The sequence below is a fragment of the Ischnura elegans genome, chromosome 4 (assembly GCF_921293095.1).
Source record: "Ischnura elegans chromosome 4, ioIscEleg1.1, whole genome shotgun sequence".
Lineage (NCBI taxonomy): Eukaryota > Metazoa > Arthropoda > Insecta > Odonata > Coenagrionidae > Ischnura > Ischnura elegans.
In genome coordinates this window covers 41,756,437-41,779,168 of record NC_060249.1, presented here as the reverse complement: position 1 = coordinate 41,779,168, position 22,732 = coordinate 41,756,437, and the positions used below count along the sequence as shown (strand labels likewise).

General features: G+C 40.9%; 1 protein-coding gene across 1 annotated transcript in view; it reads left to right on the top strand.

Annotated features, from left to right (window-relative positions):
* The window catches only part of LOC124157357 (phospholipid phosphatase 1-like), a 177,813-nt gene that overhangs the window by 140,656 nt on the left and 14,425 nt on the right, over positions 1-22,732 (top strand). Inside the window, exon 3 of the mRNA XM_046532021.1 lies at positions 1,461-1,753. Within this exon, the coding sequence (XP_046387977.1) occupies positions 1,461-1,753 (293 nt within the window). The remainder of the gene's footprint in view (positions 1-1,460; positions 1,754-22,732) is intronic.

The following is a 22,732-nucleotide window of genomic DNA, read 5'->3' as shown; positions in this document are numbered from 1 at the left end:
TTACCCCCATAGATCCGCCACTGGAGATCTGTCGTTTTCTCTTTACATGAAATCAAGTTTAAAGGCTAAGAGAATAAGAAAATTTAGTCCTCTTGTAGTGATCTGATTAGATTAAATGTTGAATCAGGCATTTTAGTGTCTTATTAGTTAAGTGCTGATATTATTCGTTTACATATGTGGTACAAAAATGCTGTGGTACAACACGATGGGTGTATATCCCGCTGGAATCGCAAAGAATAATTTGCTCTACCATGGGTCTTAGGCAATGTTTTTATAATACCTACCTACCTACACTAAAAACCATGGCTTGCGGCACTTTATGTCTGAAACGACAGCATGGTCGCACAGGTATGCTCAGGGTCTTTTCTTGTCACATATATCCAAGTGTCATTTCTTTAGCTCCTGTAACGATGAGGCATGTAGCGGGTTGCATTTTGGATTAAAATGCTAGGTTTGAAGCCCTAAATCTACGGCTACTTGTTTGCTTGGGCCTTGCCTGCCATACACCTCAGAGGTTTACACCACAGTCAAAAAATGAAATTGGTCACAGTAAATGTTATTCAGCCGATCCAAAACAATTGCTGTGGACGTTTAGAATTTTTTTCAATAGTTATGAAAAACACCCTAGTTGGCAAATAATTTAACATTTATCCTGAAGGTGGCACGCAAAGTATAATGCATAGTTTGGGGAAAAAGATATCTTGGCAATTTCGTTGCTGTCACCATCGCTTTTCTGTATCATTGCATTTTTTTCCAAGGCCAAATCCCGATGAGAGAAATTCAAACACGTCCCATCGTTTCCCCCCTTTCGCCGCTGGAGTCAAATTACCGGCAGCTTTTCTGCCCTTAGCGTGTTGGTCACCATATTGGTGCCGCATTAGATAATTTTTATTTTATGCCTACGAAAAGTTTCATTTACCTATATTCCTTGCCGGAAAATCCTCGCATTTATCTTCCTTGCCCTCTTGTTTTCTCAATCCCAAACACCAAACATACCTTCACATGCATTCAGGCGAAGACCATAGGTTTATTCGTTAGTCCACTCCGGCTTCCACGATGGCGACCAGCGCGAATTAAGGAAAGGCAAGTAAGCAGCTGGTATTCTGTTTCTACCCTATACGTCAGAATGAGTAAGATGGTGTTCGTGCTTGAAATTCCCACTTTGTGAATTAAGTCTAAGTACTTATGCCATAAAAAAGTTAACCGATTTTCTTGCAGTCCGATAGTGGCGTCGTATCTCGGTTGATATAGGTTTTCGCGGCGTTCATGTTCGCAGTAGGGTAGACTTCCGGGTTCACCTACTGTGCTGTAGGTGAATCGTCACCATCAAAATGACAACGCGGACGGCACCCATTTGTATTCTATAGCTAAACTATAACTAATATATAACTAAAGATACTAATTTTAAAGCATATCGTCAACGACAAGAAGTATTTTCATTCCTTTCATTTCTTCCGCAGATGGTGGTGGCTGAGATGGCGATGGCGTACCGAGGGTCGCCCAGCATTCCCTCGGGATCGACCCGCGGTTCCGTGGCCGCCTCGTCCTCGTACTGCGTGCTCGCGCCCTTCTGGCTGGGGGGCGTGTCGCTTCAGCTGGGACTCGAGGCGGCCAAGTTCACCTCGGGACGCCTGCGGCCACACTTCATCGACGTCTGCATCCCGGACGTGGAGTGTCCGCCGGGCGAGCCGCTCCGCTACATCGAGCACTACGGGTGCAGAGGGACGGACGAGGATCTCATCAGGGAGGCGAGGTGAGCTCAGTCCCCCCACTCAGACCCTTCCCCTTGTCTTCTCTCTCTCTCTCTCGCGAGGAGTAAAAAACGATCGTCTCCCACGACAATGTTGTCCCGCACCCACTTCCAGGGTAGTGAAGGTCTCGGCAGCGGTGTCAGCGTGGCAGCTTGCTCCCGACAAAACAAAAAGGCAGACGAGTCGTTGGGAAGTAAGGTGGACATTTAGGGCGTTGGTTGGTGGCTTAAAATCACGCTGCTGATGCTGTCTCAATTTTTCCGGATATCTTGAAAGCTCGTTCGTAAACAACCTCACACATATACCGGTTTCGGTGACTTTTACCCCTCTCTCCCTCTTTTTTGACCACAGTAACATTTTACCAATCTCCTACTTTTTCGATGAAAATTCAGGAAAAATTATTTTCTCTATTAACAAACTTGTTGATTTTCGGGTTAAATAAGAGAACATATCCGGACTAGATATAGTATTGGGATTATGGTAGCCTATTGGGGATTTGCGCCTGGGGTCTTTATGGAGAGTTCCCGCTTCAAACCGGGTTAAAACGAGGCGGATACGCTCAAACTCAAATCCTCTTTAAGTTTTAAGTGGCTTAAGGAAAGGACTGGTCTCAATGCCCAGAATCTATGGAATCTATTCCCCTGGTGTTATCTTTACCCTCGCTTATCCAAACCAGCCTTCGGGTTTGGTCACTGAGAGAACGAATAACAATTGGGGAAAGTAATATTCTTGAATTCATAATTTGTAATCGTAACAGTCATGTTACTGAGAGTGTACCCCCCCCCCTTTCACCTCGATACTGCCGTAGGTATTTAGGCGACTGCACATTTCCCTAAATTGGTAGATTACTTTATGCAAGTCCCTTACGAGTAATAAGAAAGTAGTATTTTGTGAGGAGTCTTATATTTTGTGTGGGTGAACTGCCAAGCTGCCCTTCAATTTACTTCGGTTACCAACTACAATTGGTTTCATTTTTTTCTTTTTTTACCTCGCGTCCTATTGTATAGAATAACCTGCTGCAAGTAGTTCCATTCATTGTAAACCAGTGTGTTTTATACTTATTATCCGAATACGGAAAGAAGTATAAATTATTATGACAGGAGGAAGAAAACTGAGATATATCGATACGACTAGGGTGGTATTTGGTCAGAATATCATTTGGTGTACTTGCATAGAGTTTCGGATATTATTTACGACGGAAGGAAGATTTAAATCGTTCTGAGCCGGGAGCGTGGTAGGTATATTTTCCTATCGTGTTCACGCTAGATTCCAGGAACATCGCTCGGTATTTTTTTTAAATTCACGTATCAGACTTTTAGGTAACACACTTCTTCACTGTTGATTTGACGTGCCTGCCAGCCAAGACGTATCTTTAAGGGTTAGGTTCACGAGAGAAGGGCGTGGTTTTGAGGGCTTGTTGGTTTTGTGTGAGGGCGTAAAGACTTTTCTTCCAGTGCTTTATTGAGGGTGTGGGGGTGGAGTACCCAAACTATGGCCCTTGAACGTCTTCCGGTCTCCCTGCGGCGTACGAGGAGTTTAAATCATCCCTGGGTGTTTTTTATGCATGTGGAGTAATATTTCTCCTCTCCATTTTCGGGCATGGTACCATTTTAACCTCGCCAATCACGGTAACGCGACCGTTCCGTTTTCCTTTTGACACTCACGTTGTAGAGGGCGCCACCCCCGGCGGTGGACGGGAAACCCACGCTTCGCTTTCAGATGCATTATACATCCCCGAATGGGATGCCTCGTTTTTTTTCGGTAATTGAAGTCGAGAAAATCACACTCTTCGCATGACAACGCTAGCCCCACTGATCTATTGTTCTCTCCAGCTCGGTTGACGATCACGGGGAAAAAGCGAGGGTGTAGGAATACAGGCTCTTCTCGACCTCGCTACCTACGTACGGGCTCACTTCTAATATGATTTTACCTCCATGAGAATGCATATTCTTTTTCTTTCTATTCTATCGTTTAGTTTTTTCGTCAAGCGAGTGGAAAATGAATGTTGTAGAACACTATTTTTAATTGTGACAAACAAATAAAGAAGGGTAAAAAGTTATTACCACGTTTTTTTATACCGGCTTTATATGCTTTGATGAATTCATTCAAATATTGTTGGACCCCTGCTGATATTTTCATTTTAAAACCGCTATTTATTTACATGCCAATAAGGCCATTTTGTCCCAGGCGTAGTGAGAATTCAAAATTATTCGATAGCTGCTGCATCGGAAATTTTATAATAATATATAGTTAGCAAGTGGACCAGATTTGTGGTGATTCTTGGGGCATGATTTTCTTGTCATGTTTTTATATTCAAACGAGTGGATGACGCGAGGTCGCATGATTTTCCCGCTGGTTGAGCCTGCTGGAGGGCATTTTTAGCTCACTTACATCGTACCCATTCTTCTTCTCAGTACAAATTCATTCTTTACAAATACAGTATGTGAAAGTAAATTTTATCTTGTTCTGAAGTAACCTTGAACGTATCTATAATAAAATGATGATTATTTGGGGAGAGAGTGAGCAGGATACCCATTTTTGCTATCAAGTTTTGAGGCTTGTAATAAGGGAGTATTCCTGCCTGCAAGGCTTTTGTTACCAATATCGATTCCCCCTTTGAAATTTTACCCAATGAATCACGCGTAATCGGAGTGAAATAATGACAGGTTGCCACTAGGCCATGATGATGTATCATTCTGACAGGTTGATGTTCGCTTTGACTGCTCATTATATTAAATTTAAGTCTATATTATACTAACACCAGTTTTAATATTTATATAGCGATCTAAATGTATGAAGACTTGTTTTGAACCATATTCCGCGGATCAAGCAATGTCTCGTACCCTCATTTTATACCAATGGGTAGTGTACATCCCCGTTCTAATCATACAATGATTGTAAGGTTGAAGTATTAATTTCAACAGTATGGTGGATTAAATCGCTTTATGCACTGAAAATCATCCATTTTTATGCCTCGAGACCGGTGAATATTAACGAAATGTAGCCGCGCAATACCCATTGAGCCACTCCAAATAGTCCTCCTGTGGTTTTATGGCCACGAAAAAAACACGCCGTTGAATATTTTATGATCTCCCTCGTAACGTACAAGTGTGTTTTCTCTTCTGGAGACGCTCGGCAAATGTGACTTTCTTTCGCCATGCTACACTGTGTACTTGCCTAATTTTATGTTAACTCTTGCTGCGGCGGCACTCGTTTTATGGGTCGCGGACAAAAAACCACCGCCGCTCTTGAGAAGCGAATGGCAATCACATCAATATCTCGGGTCAATTTGGAAGCAAATTAACTCGCCGGCAATGTGGCCCGAGAAACATCCGAGGGAGCTATCCCATTGAGCATTGCGTCCGTCGCGTCTCCGACGCGTTTCCATTTATTCTCTCCCTCTCTCTTGGTACAGTGAGTAAACGCTGGGCGAACTGGTTTCTCGAGAGCACTTAATATGCGCTCCCGAGTCGGCGGCAAGAGCGCATCTTTTTTTTAAATATTTAAATCTCTTTTTGCCAATCGAGTGGTAGCCCTCCCCCGTTTCGAAGCCGTCAACCCGGGCCATTACTTACTCGCTGCGTCGGCGCCGTAGAAATTCGGTGCGCACGTAGGTATGGACCGGAACTCGCGTTTTGCTGTCTCGGTTGCGCTGTCGCACCACACCCAGAAAACGTTGTTGTTGCCTTGAGAGCAGTCGGACTTTGAGCCCACAGTCACTTTTTGCTGGAAGGGATGGGGTAGGGGGGGAATAAAAGACGGGTGCGCTCCGTGTACGCCACCTAATATGGATGTATTTTGGGGAGAGTTGGTGGGAGGCATGATCTTTGCCGACTGTGACGTTTAGGGTGGGTAAATGACATGTGGGCTCACCGTATGCACGTGCTGAATAAAGCTAGATGGAATTTGGGACTCTATGTTCATCAAAATAGGTAATATCTCGGTTTAGATGTGCGTTCTTGGCATTTTTTATTAATCTACATCTACGAGGTACCGAGAAAGCCACCTCGAGGGTGTTTGGCAAGGGGTGATTCCACACCAAGTAAGTAGCACTCATCCTACCCTTCCTACCCCATCAGAAACGCGCTCGATTTCTGGGCACATGCCAAGCACGAAGGGCAACGACACACGGCCAGACCAGAAACTAGGAGAGTGCTATGGACAATCACCCCCGTCAGTCTCACCTATCACATTGATTTTTCCTATCTAAATCGTCATAATGCTTCACTCAACCTTTTACCATTAATTTCATTTAAAAATTAACCATAAACCTTTTTGTCAATCTACCCTTCCCCGCTTGCACTCCTTCATCCGCTATGCTTCCCTCTATCATGGTTTTCATAATATCCCTCCAAAAAATTCTCTAATTTTCTTTTTGGTATGGTATGGTATTTGGAGGAGGCGACCGACAGCTTAGGTCATTTGTGCCAAGAAGGGAAGGAAAGGAAGGAAGGGTGGAGAAAAACCCGGCATCGGCATTAGCCTGCTCTTAACGAAAGGCGCCAAGGGGACCACGGCTTAACGTCCCATCCGACGGACGGAGTGTTGCGCTTGAATTGTTCTCCACACAACATTCAAGCAGGGATCGGGCAGTGTCCGAAAATTCTCTGCCACCGCCGGGATTTGAACCTGAGCCCACGGGGTAGGAAGCCAACACTCTATCCACCACACCAACCCGATTCCCAATTTTCTTTTTTAATTAATCGACTTTTTCTATCAAAAGTTTTCTACCTTTTGCCCATATTCAGCATTTAAGGCGGCAAATAATTCGCAATGCTAAATGCTGAATACGACGTGTTATTTTGCAGCTGATATCAAGTTAATATCATTCTTTAACTTTTCGCGGTGTCTAACTCTCGTTATCGGTAAATTTGTTTGTATTAGATATGTGATAACAGATGCACTCATTTTTTCAATTAAATGAATTAGCTCCATAAATAATTCGAAGATAAGACTGTATACAGACATTTTAATAGCATTCAGTCAATATGTTTTCCTAATTAAAGGCTATTTCGAGAGATCGCGAGATAATTCTAATCGTCCATTGCTCCATTTCATCACGTTGTGTACGCTGCGTGTACTCTTCCCCACCTTGTGAATGTAAGGCGTGATCGTGAGAAACTGAGTTATAGCCGTTTATACTTAATACATTCGAATAAATTGTTTCGTTGCTGCATGGTGCCTTTTTGTTTTATTCTAGTGGAAGTCTTTATTGTTGCTCATGAAGTCTTGTGATGGAAATGGGATATGTCTTTATCAATTACATCATTTATTAATAATGTCGTAGATGCGTAATTGAATAATAATAGAATTTCTTCGATTGATGTAAAGTCTGTGAGGTGTTAATAGATCAGTGAGAGGAAATAGAAAATTGGTTGAATGTGTCTGAAGCACTGGTATATCTTGTATGAGTAACGGACGGAACGCTACGCAAAAGGAAATAACGACGTGAGAATCAATGAGAATAGGATTGATGTATACGTATTTAACAAATCGATACGTATGAAGAGTTGATGAATATTTGAAATTTTTTCGTCTTGCTTATTCTCACCGACTACGTTTGCGATTCTACTGGCCAGTTCGCGATTGTTTCCTGAAAAATATCAACATGGAATGTTGCTGGCCTGCTTTTTATTTTGTAGATATCTTCATAATGAAGGTTACAAGGTTTATAGGTTTCCGGCCTCGGTGGCGGCGGGGTAAAGTCCTCGCCTGCCAAACCGAAGGTCGCGGGTTCGAGTCCCGCCTGGGTAAGTTACCCTTATCCAGGGCATGGATGTTTGTGATTGTTAATGTTATCAGCCCCGATGTAAAGGCCGAACAGTGCTGTTTTCGGTGGTGTATGAAATAAATAAATAAATATCTTTTGTCATCCACTAGGATTGTATACTGATAACCCAATGCACGTCTTATGGTTGGTGTATGAATATTATTTTATCTTCATCACTCTTCAGTAGCATCACATTTCGAATGTTTCCAATTTGGACTTCTCTGCTGCTGTCAACGTCCAAGCCTCACTTCCATAGAGAAATATGTTCCATATGTATAAAAGAAACATGCTCCATATCTAAGAAAATTGTGAGAATAAAATTTACCTTTTTCCATTCAGAATTTTTGCATTCCATTCGAGGTGGCGATGTATTAACTTTATAATTACTTTCTTTCGAGAAAAATAATTTCACAATCTTCATGTTTTCCTTTTTTTTAAATTCTCCCGATAACTCGTATTTCAGTGAACCCGTTTAAAGGCCAGTGGCTTATGGTTGCGATAGCTTACATGTGAAGTCGAGCTTAGCAGTGAGCAGGCAGCTAATGAGGAAGTCTCGTAGAGCCACTGGACGTCCATGTGATTTTCCAACGATACGGAAATGATATCCCTTGCACCCGTGCAGATTTGATATCTTCCGTCCTCGAAAGATTCCTTCGGTCGCTCGTCGGGAATTTCTTATTATTTCCTCATTTTTTCTATCGGAGAAGAGCGCTGTCTGGGTGGGTTGAACTGGTTCCTCCCCGTCTGGACGTTGGTTCCGTCTGCGGAAAACTCGCGACGATGAAAAAATTTCAAGAAAATTACGTCAGTCAACAAGGCGATGAGATTTTCTTGTTTTTCCTTCTCCCTAACGCCTTGTCAACCGACTAGGGTCATTAACGCCCGACTACATTCATTTCACCCACCGTCTAGCCCGACCTCCCGTGGGTTGGGGCGAGACACATGTTGCCGGCCAAGGGTCGGAATAATTATGAAGGTTCCAGTCGAAGCAACGGGATGGGCGCTGGGCGGAAACGTCAGACCCACTTTGTGCTTCGTATTCAGGTAATTTACTCTCCCCTGGCACCAAAGGATTTGGTGAACACCAATGCTTTTAATACTTTCTCTGCCATGGAAATTACTTAAAGTAGTAATTTAAGTCAGCATTTATGGCTGGAGGGAACTACATGGGAATAGCTACAAAATTGCTGCATCATGGGATATGTTTTATGCATGATAATATTTTGAGTTGTCGCACGCCGGTTTCTTTATATTAAAAATAAGTACCGAGTCAGGTTCAACGAATATATGCAACTGTAATGGGACAAAATGGCTTCATTGAAGTCAGATGGGAAAAATAACTTTTTCCATTTATCTCAGAATCATACTTCTAGATTTATCATTTTAAGATTTAAAAAATACATCCTTTATGCAAGGTTATCTTTTCCGCGGCTTGTTGACCGCTCAGTGTCATCATGGGAACATGTCAGCCACTTAATTAATGGGACTCTTCTATGAAAAATACTATCTCCGCTAATCTCTTCGACTATCGGAATAACATTTTTCCGGATAGCGAATCACTTCATTTCTCGAATGCGGCGTGAACAAACACTCGACCCTCCGTCTTATCTAAACTTATTATATTTTTCTGATGGAAAGTAACTTATTAATTTTATATTCTTTATAGTTAAAAAAAACTTTCGCCGTCACATAACGACTTAGATTAAGATTTTAAAAACATAAATTAACATAAATGTTGCGCTAAACTCGTGGTCACCTTAGGTGGAACAAATTGATTTGACTATCATGAGAAGGAGGGACCAGATGAATTGAAATGCTGCTCAAGCTATTCTGAAAAAACACAACTATGTAAATGTTTTGCGTGGAGTTGAAAAAATATTTCTTTTCGCCACTTTCGTTGCTAATTTATTCGTTATCGATTCATTCTATCGCGGCAATTGGTTGGAAGCTTTCGTCCAAATTATTGTTTGCCGTCATCCGCGTTATTCTCAAAATTGAGTGTTCAGGTAGGTGTTAACCCCGCTATTATCTCGATTTTGACAATTCAATTTTGATCTATCGTCGTACTTTTTTATTTTTTCTCTCGCATCTTGTCTACTCAATTACGTTCCGAGGTTTTCGAGAAAATCAGCGCTGGTTCGCCAAATCTTCCGCCTCTTCCCTCACATCCATCACTATCGAAAGGAATAGCTTTGCAAACAGCCGCCAACTTTAGGTGAGTTCAACAGAAGGCTATAGAAGTTGCAAGCTGACCCTCCTCAGTGACAGAGAGAAGCAAGACTTATCATCGGCAAATGTTAATTTTATGGTATTTTTGTGATTTAAACGAACAAAGAAGCCGTATTTGTGACTCCCTCAGTCTTTTCTGTATGTAGAGTCTCCATGAAAGAGAAAAATGTAAGTCGTTTTTCCTTTCCTCTAAAATCCGCTTTGTTCTTTTGATTTCAAATTTTTATTTATTCCCTTTTGTTGTTTTGATTTAAACGCCTTTTTTATTTGTTTTAACCTTAAATCTGTTCTGAAATTTTGTGGAAAAGTTTGTCGTTCGTCAGCGTCGGTCATCGGAGAATCATCTCAGTATCCTAAACTTATCAGTTTATTGGTACCTAGTGAAAATGATATTCCAAATGACAATTATCTTTAAAAATTTCGGAGCCAGCCTTTCCCCTGTTTAAGGCTATTTATGGAATTCTGCTAAAATTTCATGTGGTTCTTTTCGAAAATCTTCCTTAGCATCACATAGATTATATATATCTGTAATTATACGACATGTTTAGTGTTTTTTCTAGTCACATCTGTTTTATAATTTGTTCATCTGTGTACTTCGGTTTGTCTTGCGGAAGCTGGGGCACATATCGTTTTTGTTTTTTAAATATAATAATATTATCATTTAAAATCATGGCTGCACAAACTCAGTGGAGTAACTCGTCAATTCCGTTTTTAAAATACCTAATACAAAGTTACCAATGCATGTGAGTTTCAGTTTTAATTATGTATTATACGCATAATGCTCTTGGTGCTTGCGACTGTCAAACAGAATTATCGCATTTTCCTTGAGCACCGAGGTACGTTTCATGGATATATTTGCCGTCGCTGTAGTGTCTCCATGTTTGCATTCTAATACGTCAACCTTTTCAGTGATTCCTTAAACTATCGTAGTTGAGTATATTCGTGGCTGCACGTAAATTCGAGGCAGTCTGAAAAGATACCTTTCTGTATTTTCTATTTCTCCTAACCCCAACTCCATCGTCAGGCTCTAATATCTTCTCATGACTTCAAAACCTGACTCTCGTTCGTCGTGACGTTCGGTTCAATTTTCATTCCTACGTGTGCCATCGGATGTTGCATAAATTACGCGTGGGTCTCGAAAGAATTACGGGCCTGGAAAATTCGCCAGACACCATTGAGATGACGCTTCCCCGCCCACTGGCTGTTCCATAACAAGAAGCCAAAGCCATTGAATGACGCAGTAACCAATAATGCGGGGTTGACCTGGGCCGGTGGGTCTCGAGGACAGGCTCCGTACTCCAGACATTGCTCGCGCATAGTAGAATAAAAGAGTATCATAATGCCAGTCTCAGATCAAAAATGATCATCATCTCTTCTCTATTTCCAAACATTTCTTTCTCCAGGCACATGTATGTCCTTCCCTCTTTCTCCACTTCAGCTGCTATCGTTGGAATCCTTCACCAGCTCTTGAGTTTCCATTTCCGTTCCCATTGCAGAACCAGAACGAGGGGTTTCCTTCTAAATTTAACTTATTGAAGAATAAAATGGATCATCTGACACTTCATTTGGCGTGATTGCTTCATATGTTAAGCGAAACACAAAATTGATTTTTAAACTCATTTATTTGAAAAGCACAAACGTCTAATAAAGTCAACTCAGGCACAAATGGTTTTAAAATTAAAGTGTAGAATAATAGTCGTCGTGTTTTGCGAAAACTGAGAAAAATATACGAAATTCACTTCGCAGGATACCAAACCATTCAATGTGGTACATATTTAAACTTTCTCGGAGAAATATTTTGTTTCTTTCCCTAGAGTTTTGACGTTTTTTTCAGTGCCTTAATGATTCATTTAATCTGTTCCATTTTTCAATCTCTGAATTCGAGAATTATTACTTGTGAACACTGTTTAAGGAGGATCTCGTTTCTTTCCCTTAAGTTTTTTTTCGGTGACGGTAGCTTATTTATATCTTTCTCTGACAGTTAATAAGATTTCAGCATTCGTATTGCAGTATTCTAAGGATTAAATGTCTTTCTTCGCGAAAATAAACGCTTCGTGTATGGATTGCTCCTTAATAGGGAAGTTGCAGTTAAAGCGCTGCAGAAGATTTTTCTTTTATCGAAAAAAAAATGTTACTTTCTGTCCCAAAAACTCGGATTCATTGTTTTTACGGCCAATAGGTTTGTAGTATGCACGAACTCCACACAAGGATGGCATTTATTTCTCTCTTTTCCTCCTACACGATGAGTCACTTGGTGTAATTTTAGCATTTACCATTGTGAATATCAGCCCTATCTTGAGGAAAATATTGAGGAAATCTAAAATACATAATATCTGTAATCAAGAATGGCTCTTACGTCTTACGTATATGAGGAGGAATATTTCTGTTTTCCTGTACTGTATTTAAAGAATCTTATTTTCCTCCTATGAACTGCTGGCAAGTTTATCAGAAGGAATTGACATTGGAGCTAATGTAGCCAATCAAATATTTTGGAATGATAGCTTAGATAATATCTTTCTACTGATCACCAATTAACTCTAAAGGTGGAAAGTACCTGTCTCGCACTTCTTAAATTTAAGGTAACCGACACCATATGAGTGTGGAGTCTTCTTTCATGCGAACTCCTTGTTTTTATTTAGTTTTGTTTTGCCTTAAATATCAACTGAAGGGTCTCTATGAGAATATTGAGAGGGTACATTTAATCGACGACAAATTTTCGCATTGGACTTTGGGCATGATCGCACTAAATTGAAGTCACTAGTTTCCTAAAATATAATGAAATATTGCTCGGTTTCGACCATTTCAGAATCAATGTGAAGAAATCAAATTGGTATGGAAACGGGGTGAGAGCAAACTTTTATTTTGCCACCATCATCCTCAGTCAAAAATTCTAAGTTAGTTTTCGTTTCCCACAGTTCTACAATCAATTCTCATATCAGCTAATATTTTCATGTACCCATAGGCGGATCCAGGGGGGGGGGGCACGGGGGCACGTGCCCCCCCAGACCCTAAAGGCCTGTTTACACGATACATTAACACGTACGAGTTAATGTACGTTTGCGTGAATGTTTGAGTGAAATTTTGGTGGACCGGAACGGAACATGTACGAATGCATGAACCAAACAAGAACAGGTTTTATTTTCTGTGCATGCATTCGCACAAGTTGGGTGCATTTTGGCGTTCATTTTCGCATTCATACATTCAGACATTAACCCGTACGTGTTCATGTACCGTGTGAACAGGCTTTTAAAATATGCAAGATTTTTAATACGGTCCCATTATCATTGCGTTCGTTTTGTATTATGAAATATCCTTGTGCCCCCCCCCCCCCAGAACCAAATCCTGGATACGGTTTTGCTTGTGCCCCCTCCAGAAAGAAATCCTGGATCCGCCCCTGCATGTACCTATTTATTTTCCTTTACGTTTACGATCACTTGATTTAAATTTCTCGCTTATTCAACGGTTCGTTAAGAGCAGAGCCACTTGAGAAGCAGTCCGTGAAATGAATTGTAATAAGTTATATCGATAGCTCATCATAATGTAAAGAATTCGCTTCTCAGAGAATCTCTTCAGAGTAATAAATCAATATATTATTTTTAAACAATATGAAAGGTTACTAATAACACTGATTTTTTATGATTTAGTCTATAAATTTGGAAGCCTATTCTTTATTATATCGTGAGTGACTATTTTTTATCAATGCAAGTAATTATATTTTATTTCACGGACTGCCTCTTTATTATCCTGCTCTTAACGAACTGTTGAATAAGCGAGAAAATTCAAATGCTCTCTGTTCCACACGCGGCGCCAATGATAACTCACGAATGTAATGCGGGCGGTCATGCTCGGCCGCCTCCGCTGAAAGGGAGCGCGGGCGGTCTTTTGAAAAGTTGCTCTCGTCTCGGGCTGGGAGGGAAGGGTAATATATCTCCACCGAAAGAAAGCGAACGGAACGAAGCGCTCACATGCAAAGCAGGGGGACACTTTTCTGTTTCTGTCTTTCCCGGCGTTAATTCTTATCTCTCTCTCCACTCCGTCCGCTACTATCTGGATGGATGAATGCCCGGCATAGGAAAAGGAGAAGGGATACTCTGTTATGAAGACAGAAACGAACTTGGTTGTCTCCAGTGATGATAGGTATGCACCGGAGTGGGTCGGAAACAATGAAGGCTTCCCCGAGTTCTCTCAGGAAAACAGGATGAGGGATTCATGGGAAGCGAGTCGTATCGACTTCTATGTGGTACGCTGCTTGTCACCTTTGGTGCCTTTGACCACGGTGTGATTTTTACCTCAGACTGATTTACGCCCTAGTGCAAGGATAACGAAGAGCGATTTTCGTGTACATACTTACAATATCTAAAAAAAAACACCCAGAACTCACGCGATGCAATCTTTTTTGTCGAAGAATGGTGTAGCGCTGCCCTGATTATTGTTTTTCGGACAGGAGAAAAACTAATTTTCACGACTATTCGAACTTTTCTACTCAATGTGTGAACTCCAACTCTACTCTCTCTACCTACTCCGACTAACGACCTTTGTGTCAGAGAGTATCTCTGGTTAATAATTAAAAATCACGCAATTTCATAGGCCTTAGGTTTAGTCCAGGGTGAGCTCTACCCTCTCCTATCCCGACCAACCTTCGGATGTTACACCTACGTTGCTAGATTGTGAAAAAATGCTGTTACTCCCCCAAAAACTCATAAGTACTAGTGTAATGATACATTGCAATCTTTCCACTGAAATTCGTTTCGTTGTTACAACAGCATTCTCGAGTCTCATTGTAACAACGAAATCATATAAATTCAGTGGAAAGATGTTAATTTTAATGACTACCACCACATCTTGCCACATATCATAAAAGCTACTCATACTATGTGTTGATGAAATACGGAATATTTCTTCCGAAACTTTTTTATTGCTGTTGAGAATAGGCACGTGCGCAGCAGTGAGGTGGAAACAATGAAAGAATTTCAAAAGGATGTGAAGGTTTGTTGGGTAAAGATGGAAAGCGAGCCGTACCATTGAGGTGGCGGCACCGCCTTACTACGGGTGGAGACGCGGGTAAACAAACAGCCTGGAGCGGGACGCAGCAGCCACGGACGGAGTCCTGGCCAGGGACTCGGATGAATGCTCAAGAGTAACCTCACACCCTTTCCTTTCTCCTCTCCGCCTCACCTAATCTCTGCCCAGCGAGCGCTGCGTCTCCCTCCAGCCACGAACGCACTTATCATACTTTATCTCGACTCATATTGAATTTCACGCTCGTGCTCCGTCTCTCTCCTTCCCAAAGGTATTCCAAGTATTTTCTTTCTCGTGCTCTCGAGGTATCTCGACGTACCCTCTTTTGTTACTCCGTGATCAAAAGGGTACCGTTAGGAAATATTTGTGTGTATATTGACTAGAAAAAAATTACACTACGCGTTGGGAAAGAAACTTGGGATTATGTCATTGTGAGTTTTGTCGTGACTTAGGTTAAATTTTGAATGTGCTGGAGGTGCGACTAAGTGGTAGTTGTTAAGTGGAAGGTATTAAGTATGCCCAATCCACAGGCATATTTAATTACTTTCGCAACAGAAAAGTACCGTGGGTGAAAGTTGGTTCTTTGGTTGCCTCGAAAAAAAATCCATCATAACTCTAATGAACCTTAGAAATGCATCCCTGTGAGGCATGCATACATTTCATGCGATTCCATTGCCGATGACTAATACAGTGCCTACAATCACCAAAAAAAATCTGAACCACAGCGGCGACGGTGTGCTACTGAAAATGAGGAACTTGCATGGGTCGTAGATTGCTCTAAAAACTATTTTGAATAAGTCAAATGGATACATTAGCTCGCAAAAATACCTTCAGTTTCTCCATTCAACATCAAAAGAAATAAAAAAATTGCATTTAAAATCGAGAAAAATTTCTCTGAGCCGACCACTGCGCGAAGACACCCGAGCGTTGCCGAGGCCAGGCGTGACGTCATAGGTGCCTAAACAACCGTAGGGAGTAGGGAAATACGCTGAGCGCATGGTGTAAAATTTGTTTTGAGGGAGTATTTAGCCGCTCATCGTCACTTTATTTTGTTCTGTTATTCTTGGGAAAGTTTTCCTATTGCTATTGTGCCTAGATTATTACTTGGGATATTAATAATGCGGCATCGGGATGATGAAGTACAAGCGTTTCACTTCGTATGTTTTCGTTATCAGAAAAATGGATGATAACGTTGCCACTCGTTCGAATAGTACACCTGAAATTCATCTACGTCTACATAATACCCCGCAAGCCGCCTAAAAGGCGTGTGGCATGGGGTGTTAGGACACCAGCCTTTTTTTAGGACACCAAAAATTGATGCCACGACCCTCATGGAATTTGTTAAGACAAATTATTGCTATACGTAGGCGGCAAATCGAGTTGTAAAAGAAACTTGTAATACTGGAGGATAACGATCGTAAGCTGTTCTGTTGACATTAGAGTAAGCTGTGCTGTTGAATTTGGCAACGCCGGATTAACGGAGAAGGTAGTCCTATCCGCCCTACGGTACGAATTCACAGCAAAACAGTCTGCACACAATCCACATGTGAGATCGCGAATCGGTTCCGCTGCCAACACACACACAAGCTACAACCTATTTCAATAATATACGTAAATCCATAAACAATATACTAGCATATACCATAATAATATAGTGGGAAATAGGCAAATACTCTTATCAAAAACTGGATGTCACTATCACATTCTTATATTCATCACGTACAACTTACAATAACAGAACTCGTTATGATGAATACAACTATTTATTCACTGATTTAAACCCTTAAATTATCCCACACAAGTGACACAGGTGACATTTCTCACTACTATTCGTTGAAATAATGGAATAACAAACTTCACACACAGTTTTTATTTCAATAGCGTGATCGTGAAATGTCATATCTACGGTGAACAACGGAGATTAGCACGCCACTGACAATTTTTACACTACTGTTAGACATTTATCGATAGCGTAGTAGCACTTTTTACAATTCAATCACGATGGAACACTGATAACTCATAGCCGATATTTTTCAACCTTGTCAAACTTTGTGCATTACAACCACTGGCACTGTGATTATTAGCAGTAGCTTAACGGGAGATGTCACGTTGAAAATAACACTATTTTGGCACAAAAATGTTCCTAGATGTCTCCAATCAGCGAGCAAAAGTTGCATTGACTGGAATTCACCTCATAATACAAGCACAGACAGTCCTAAACGACGAATTCTCCGGTACCTACGAATAAACGGATGAAGTTATTGTATACAAAAGCTAAGCGGACATTAGTAAACATCAAAATCGTTCTAATTACATACTTAAATGAATGATATGCCGTCGATAACATCAACTTACAATTAACGTATCCCCTTTCCAATGGCCGTGGCTCAGACTCCTACAACGATGTTATTTAGGTATTATCAAATTTTTGGTTTAACTGCTCCAGTTTTATATTTTATGCCCTTACTCAGATATTAATATTATAAATAATGCAAAATACGAGGGCTTCCTAGCCTCTATCGTCGGATATTTATCTTTAAATATAAAATATTCAACACGTCTAACAAACGAAGCTCTCACAACTGCTGGCAACTATCACAAACAATCACAACAATAGCTTCGCGTGATGTTTAGGCACCTTTGACGTCATCGAGGCTTCGTCGGCAGTGGCTTGGGGGGTGAGGGAGTTTTTCCCGCGCTTTAAAATTCGTAATATTTATCATTAAATATCTCGCGAAGGAAAACTCAGATTTACATGCGGTTTTCTTTGTTGTATTCAGAAAATAATTTTCTGTCCGCCTATGAAATAAAAAAAAATCATGCAAGTTCCCCATTGAGCCAGTAGAATAAGAACAGAATGGTTGAAATGCAATTTAGGGTTATGCATTGACTGCTTTGCTCCTTTCCATGTGCGGCAACAATTGAGGGAAGCGCTAAAATCACGTTATTCTTTCTCTGTACGTCATCGATAAATAAATTCTAGTTTACAATGACTGATTTAATAATGATTTGAATGATATCTATATTTTAACTTATTTTTGCTTGAAAATAAATTTATTTTGCGAGGAATAATAAATATTTTTGGCATTAAAATATTATTTTCGAAAAGTTTTTCAAATTTCTATTTTTTGATCCCGTAAACGCCTAGTGGTACCATATGGTACCAGTCTTTATCTCTGTAATTATTCGTGCTAAAAGAGCAATGAATAAATTTTGCACCTAATGACCTAAAGTTTCATTGTTATTTAAAAATATGATTACCACAAAAATCTCAGAGACTTTTTAATTCAGGCGTTACCGGGTTAACAGGTGAACACTGAACATCTCAGTGAAAGAAAGATGAGTCTAAAAATGTATTCCTTTAAAAAAAAAGTACCTGTTTGCTCTCTTCTTATTGTCGTCTCTCGTGGTTTTCTTTGATTGAAAGATGTGTGATGGCCTCTCTCTTGATCTTTTCTAAAACCTTTACTGTGGCCCCAATAAAGGTATATACTCAGCAAGAATTTTCTTTATTTCAAGCGCAGTCTCTTCCTGATTTTTTTCAAGTTACGTGTTTTAGATTCTTAATTGAGAAGTAATTGCGTTTTTGTTTTGTCACCATCAATCAATGATTTATTTTTCCTCTTTCTGTTTACAATGGATACCCCATCCCTTTGTTCGCCTTGGAATCTGGCTTACCTTACATGGACGTCGTAACCAGTACCCCTACATTAGGGAATATTGATGTAAGCATGTTGTGCACGGTGGCACTACTTCGTCAATATCACTCATAGTGGCATTCACTCAGGTGATCAGAAGTTCCATCATAGTGGAATGACTCGATTTAAGGCCTGCCGGGGGGTTATTGTATTGTGAAACATTGTGATGAAATATTTCTTTGAAACCTCATTTCTCCGCGATTCTCCTTGTCGACAACACTTTTAAAACTTGAGGATTATTTTGATTGCCCCGGAAGAGTTTTCCGAAAATCCCATAGCGTCGTAGTAGCCGAGCTTTTCATGACTCTCCGTACGTATTCTGTTTGTCATTGAGCTCGGCGCGTTAGAATCTGGCTTCGGTGTGCCCAGTGACACGATTTTAACTGATGAATGAGTGTATGCCTTATTAGAATTGTCATAGCCATTTAAATGAACCATTGTTGAAAACGTCATGTGTGTGCTTATATTACGTGTATATTTCCTATACATGCATCTGGGTCCGAGTGAAGAAATGCATTTCATTAGTATGGAATCGATAGATAATTTAGTCCAGTGTATTACTACTAATGATTTTGACGATAGAATTAAAATATGTTGGAATATAGGCACCCTTGTGGTAAGCAAGTTGCCGCCGTGTGATTTTCTCTGGACTAGAAGGAATAAAAAGAAAATCTGGCTGGTGCGGCCAAAAACAGAACAAAAAACTTCGACTTTTTAACTTGAATAAGCAGTATTTTTTTAATCTTGTGCGCATTAGGAGAAAAAGAGAAAGCATTTATTATCTATGGTCAGTAACCAGAGTATTGATATAAAAACGAACTTACAAAATATTCATTCATTACTTCATTTTTTAGTTCATCCACATGCTCTTCTTGTACCAACCTCAGCGACACAAATAGGCTTTTTGCGCTCATTGCTCCGGAAATTGCATTTTAAAAGTCGCATTATGTAGAGGTACAAAAGAAAATTCAATTACTGCCTTCAAATGAACTTACTTTGTACGGGTATTTTTTTTCTTTTTGCTTTCGCCGCAGAAGAGAATATTTGACAAGTGACAGCAATGTGCAGGATGTACCTGCAGACATTATTAGCTGCGTGCATCGTTAGGATAAAGGAATTGCTTAGGTGACACGAACTATCTCTCATAATTTTTTTCTGTCTCACGGTATCCTTGAAATATTGGTATCGTGTTACAATTATGAGAGTTCCAATGTACTTGTCACAGCTATTTCGAGCCCAGTCATATGAGTGGCGGAGTGCCCTTCGGTTCCAGTAAGAAAGATTGTCAGTGAACGTGACGCATGCGGTTGTTCAGAATTATCTGTTGGAAATAATTGCAGGAGAATCGACGCATTGATTGATCAGCGCGCGAAAGGAAGTGTTAAAGTCAGTGAAATCGTCTGACGTTGGTTTAGAGCAGGGGTCTCCAATTTACTAGGGCCACATTCCAAGTTCCATATCGCCCCGCGGGCCGGATAGCAAATTTGCCGATGCCTGAAGTATTTGATATCAACGTCTACTGAAGTATCCGGTGGCGTATTTCTTATTTGAGAACTGTTGAAGGCGACTTTGACGTGTAGTACAGCGCTGCAATGCTCCTAGCGGCGTCTCACAGAGTTTAACGAGCGAGAATCTCACGCTACTTGATACGAGTGCGCGGGCCGGATGAAAGCCCTTCGCGGGCCGGATCCGGCCCGCGGGCCGTATTTTGGAGACCCCTGGTTTAGAGGACTGAATGTGGAGCTAAAGGGGAGTATTCGAAGGGTTAAATTCATACCAACAATGTACCTGAATCTATGGTGAAATTTAATCACTTTAAAAGCCATTGCTATCATTTGTTATATCGTATCCTGTATATATCATTCAGGGGTAAACTCCTTCAAAATAATATTACTCTATGAAATATATACATAAGGTGAATCTTCAGTTTTGCTGTTGCCAATAAATCCTCGTTCTGACAAAAGCCTAATTTGCAATGAGTTCCTGATAAATTTTCTGGGAAATAAATGATGGGAAGTAGAGTTTTTTTTTATTGATCGAGCTGATACGTCTGTAGCTCTTTCCTCGCGTACTTGAAGTGCCCTCCACTGGCAACTGAAGTTAGGATCGAGCTAACCCTGAAAAATCTCTACCACGGAGAACGTTTGGACTCAAAACCACTGGGTTTGAAGTTCAAGCTCTAGCCAACACACCAACCCGATCCCGCTTTGTTACATGCTGAGTTACTTTGACTACCTGTGGAGTGTTGTTTGTGTTTCCTTTTTTCACTCTCTGGCAACTCGGCAATCTTCTCAGGCTGACGGCATCGGGGCATTTTCTTCGTGTTAAACAAGAGCTATCCATGCGAAGCGGGAAGGTGTTCGGAATGCTAACACGGAAAGCCGTTCTCACCGATGGCATGTAGAATTCAGATGAGTCTCTCGTTCTTGCGCACAGGTGGTCCTCGGCTATGCGCTAAGGATAGCGACGATTCCAAGGATTTCCGGTTGCCTCCACAATAATGAAGGATCTACAGTATGAATAACTGGTGATTCCTCTCAGGATCTCGGGTCTTTATGTACCTCTTTCTCGCTGAAACCATTCGTTTTCGTGATTTTCTTCTTATTTTTGGATTTTATTGGTGGCGCGATTGTTTGAAGAAGTCCGTGATGATGTGCAAGCATGGCCTTGTGAATAGCTTACAGCGGTTTGAGAAGAGATTCTGTGGAAAATTTCAATATGTAAAATTCAACTGCAGAAGCCATCCAAATTTGACAAATTCGGGCAAAATCTTATGGATGGTTTTCAAGTTCGAAAAAAAACAAATGCAGATCATTTTAATGCGTTCAACATGTTTCAGGTTACTGAGCCATCATCAGGAATGTGAATTAATGGTATGAAATTATAAATTAGGTTATCGTCCACTATTGTGTCCACTTAAATTTAATTTGACGCTTCATGCGTCATCTCCGGGTACTGGTGAAAGTAATGCTACTGATTCCGGGTAATGGAGGTCGACATTTTGTCATTTTGTCGAGTATAACGGTGAATAATCAAATGAAGGAAGGGGCGGAGAAAAGGAAGAGTGTAGAAAAGAAAAAAATTACATTATTTCGCAAGTACAAGAGCAAAGGTTGTCTAGCAAGCTACTAACTTCTACCCACCCTAGATAAAGAGCTTCTGGTGTTGAAGCGAAAAAGCACTATCCTTACTATTGTCCATTAGAGTGTGGCCTTTTTTTTAATAATTCGTGTATATTCGTCTCAACCTATAAAAATATGATGCTAAGTGTAGAATCGATTTGGTAAAAAAAATAGTTCGATTTTTTACATTTCGAGGACGGTCAAGAGCCTTAAATTTTATAAAAATTTTAAATTTCAATAGAAACAAAATTTTTCATTGGCAAAACTTACAGTTGCTAGTCTTAGGGGCCAAAAGTCACTCCGTTTCTACAACCAAGCAATCGTGATCGTGGAAAAAACTATCTGAGCGTGGAATTAAGCCTTGCACTCCACTCCAAACGTCGCAGAGGTTGTTCGCGAGCCGCAGTCACGGTTCTTCGCCCCCTATTACCCCGCGTTCCTCTCGCTAAAGCTGAGGTTGTAATTTTCAGCGATACCCCAATGGTAACGCGAGTATCCCTTCCCGAACCTTACGACCCCATTAAAATTGTCGTGCTTGTCACGGGGAGGCCTCGCTTTCCCAAATCCTTCTCGAAGTGCAGACCTTTCCGATGATGCGGGGTACAAAGGTCCATTGCAGACTTGGCCTCTGAAGTGTAAGTGCACACTGTGTAACCCAGCGAGGTCGGAAGATTTCGCTGCCTCTATTTCCCCTCTCGATCCTTCGCATAATTCTTGAGCACTTTCAGGCGAAAAATCCGCGGCTTTCGCAGTTAAGTAAATGACATCACGAACTCTTGCCGAGCGGATCACCGCTTCTCCGCTAGAGTCCTCGGTTTCGCTCATCGTCCTCTCGTGGTTAGTTGTTTCTTATATTCTTGCGGGCGATTTATTCCCTCAATGAGCGTCCCTCTCTTAAATAACTGAGTCGGGCTCTAATGACTTTAGCAACTCATGAAAAGTGGGTGCATTTTTTAAATATATAAACTCATGGGAGAATGGCTAAATGAGGAAGATTTTCTTTTCGCTGTTATACATATCCCCCTTCCACCAACCGATTTCATATAATGGATTGTGATAGCTGTGTCTGAGTGAACGACCATATTGATAAAATAACGACCTCGGGAAATCATAGTCTTTTTTCATAGCGTTCAAGCGGACGCT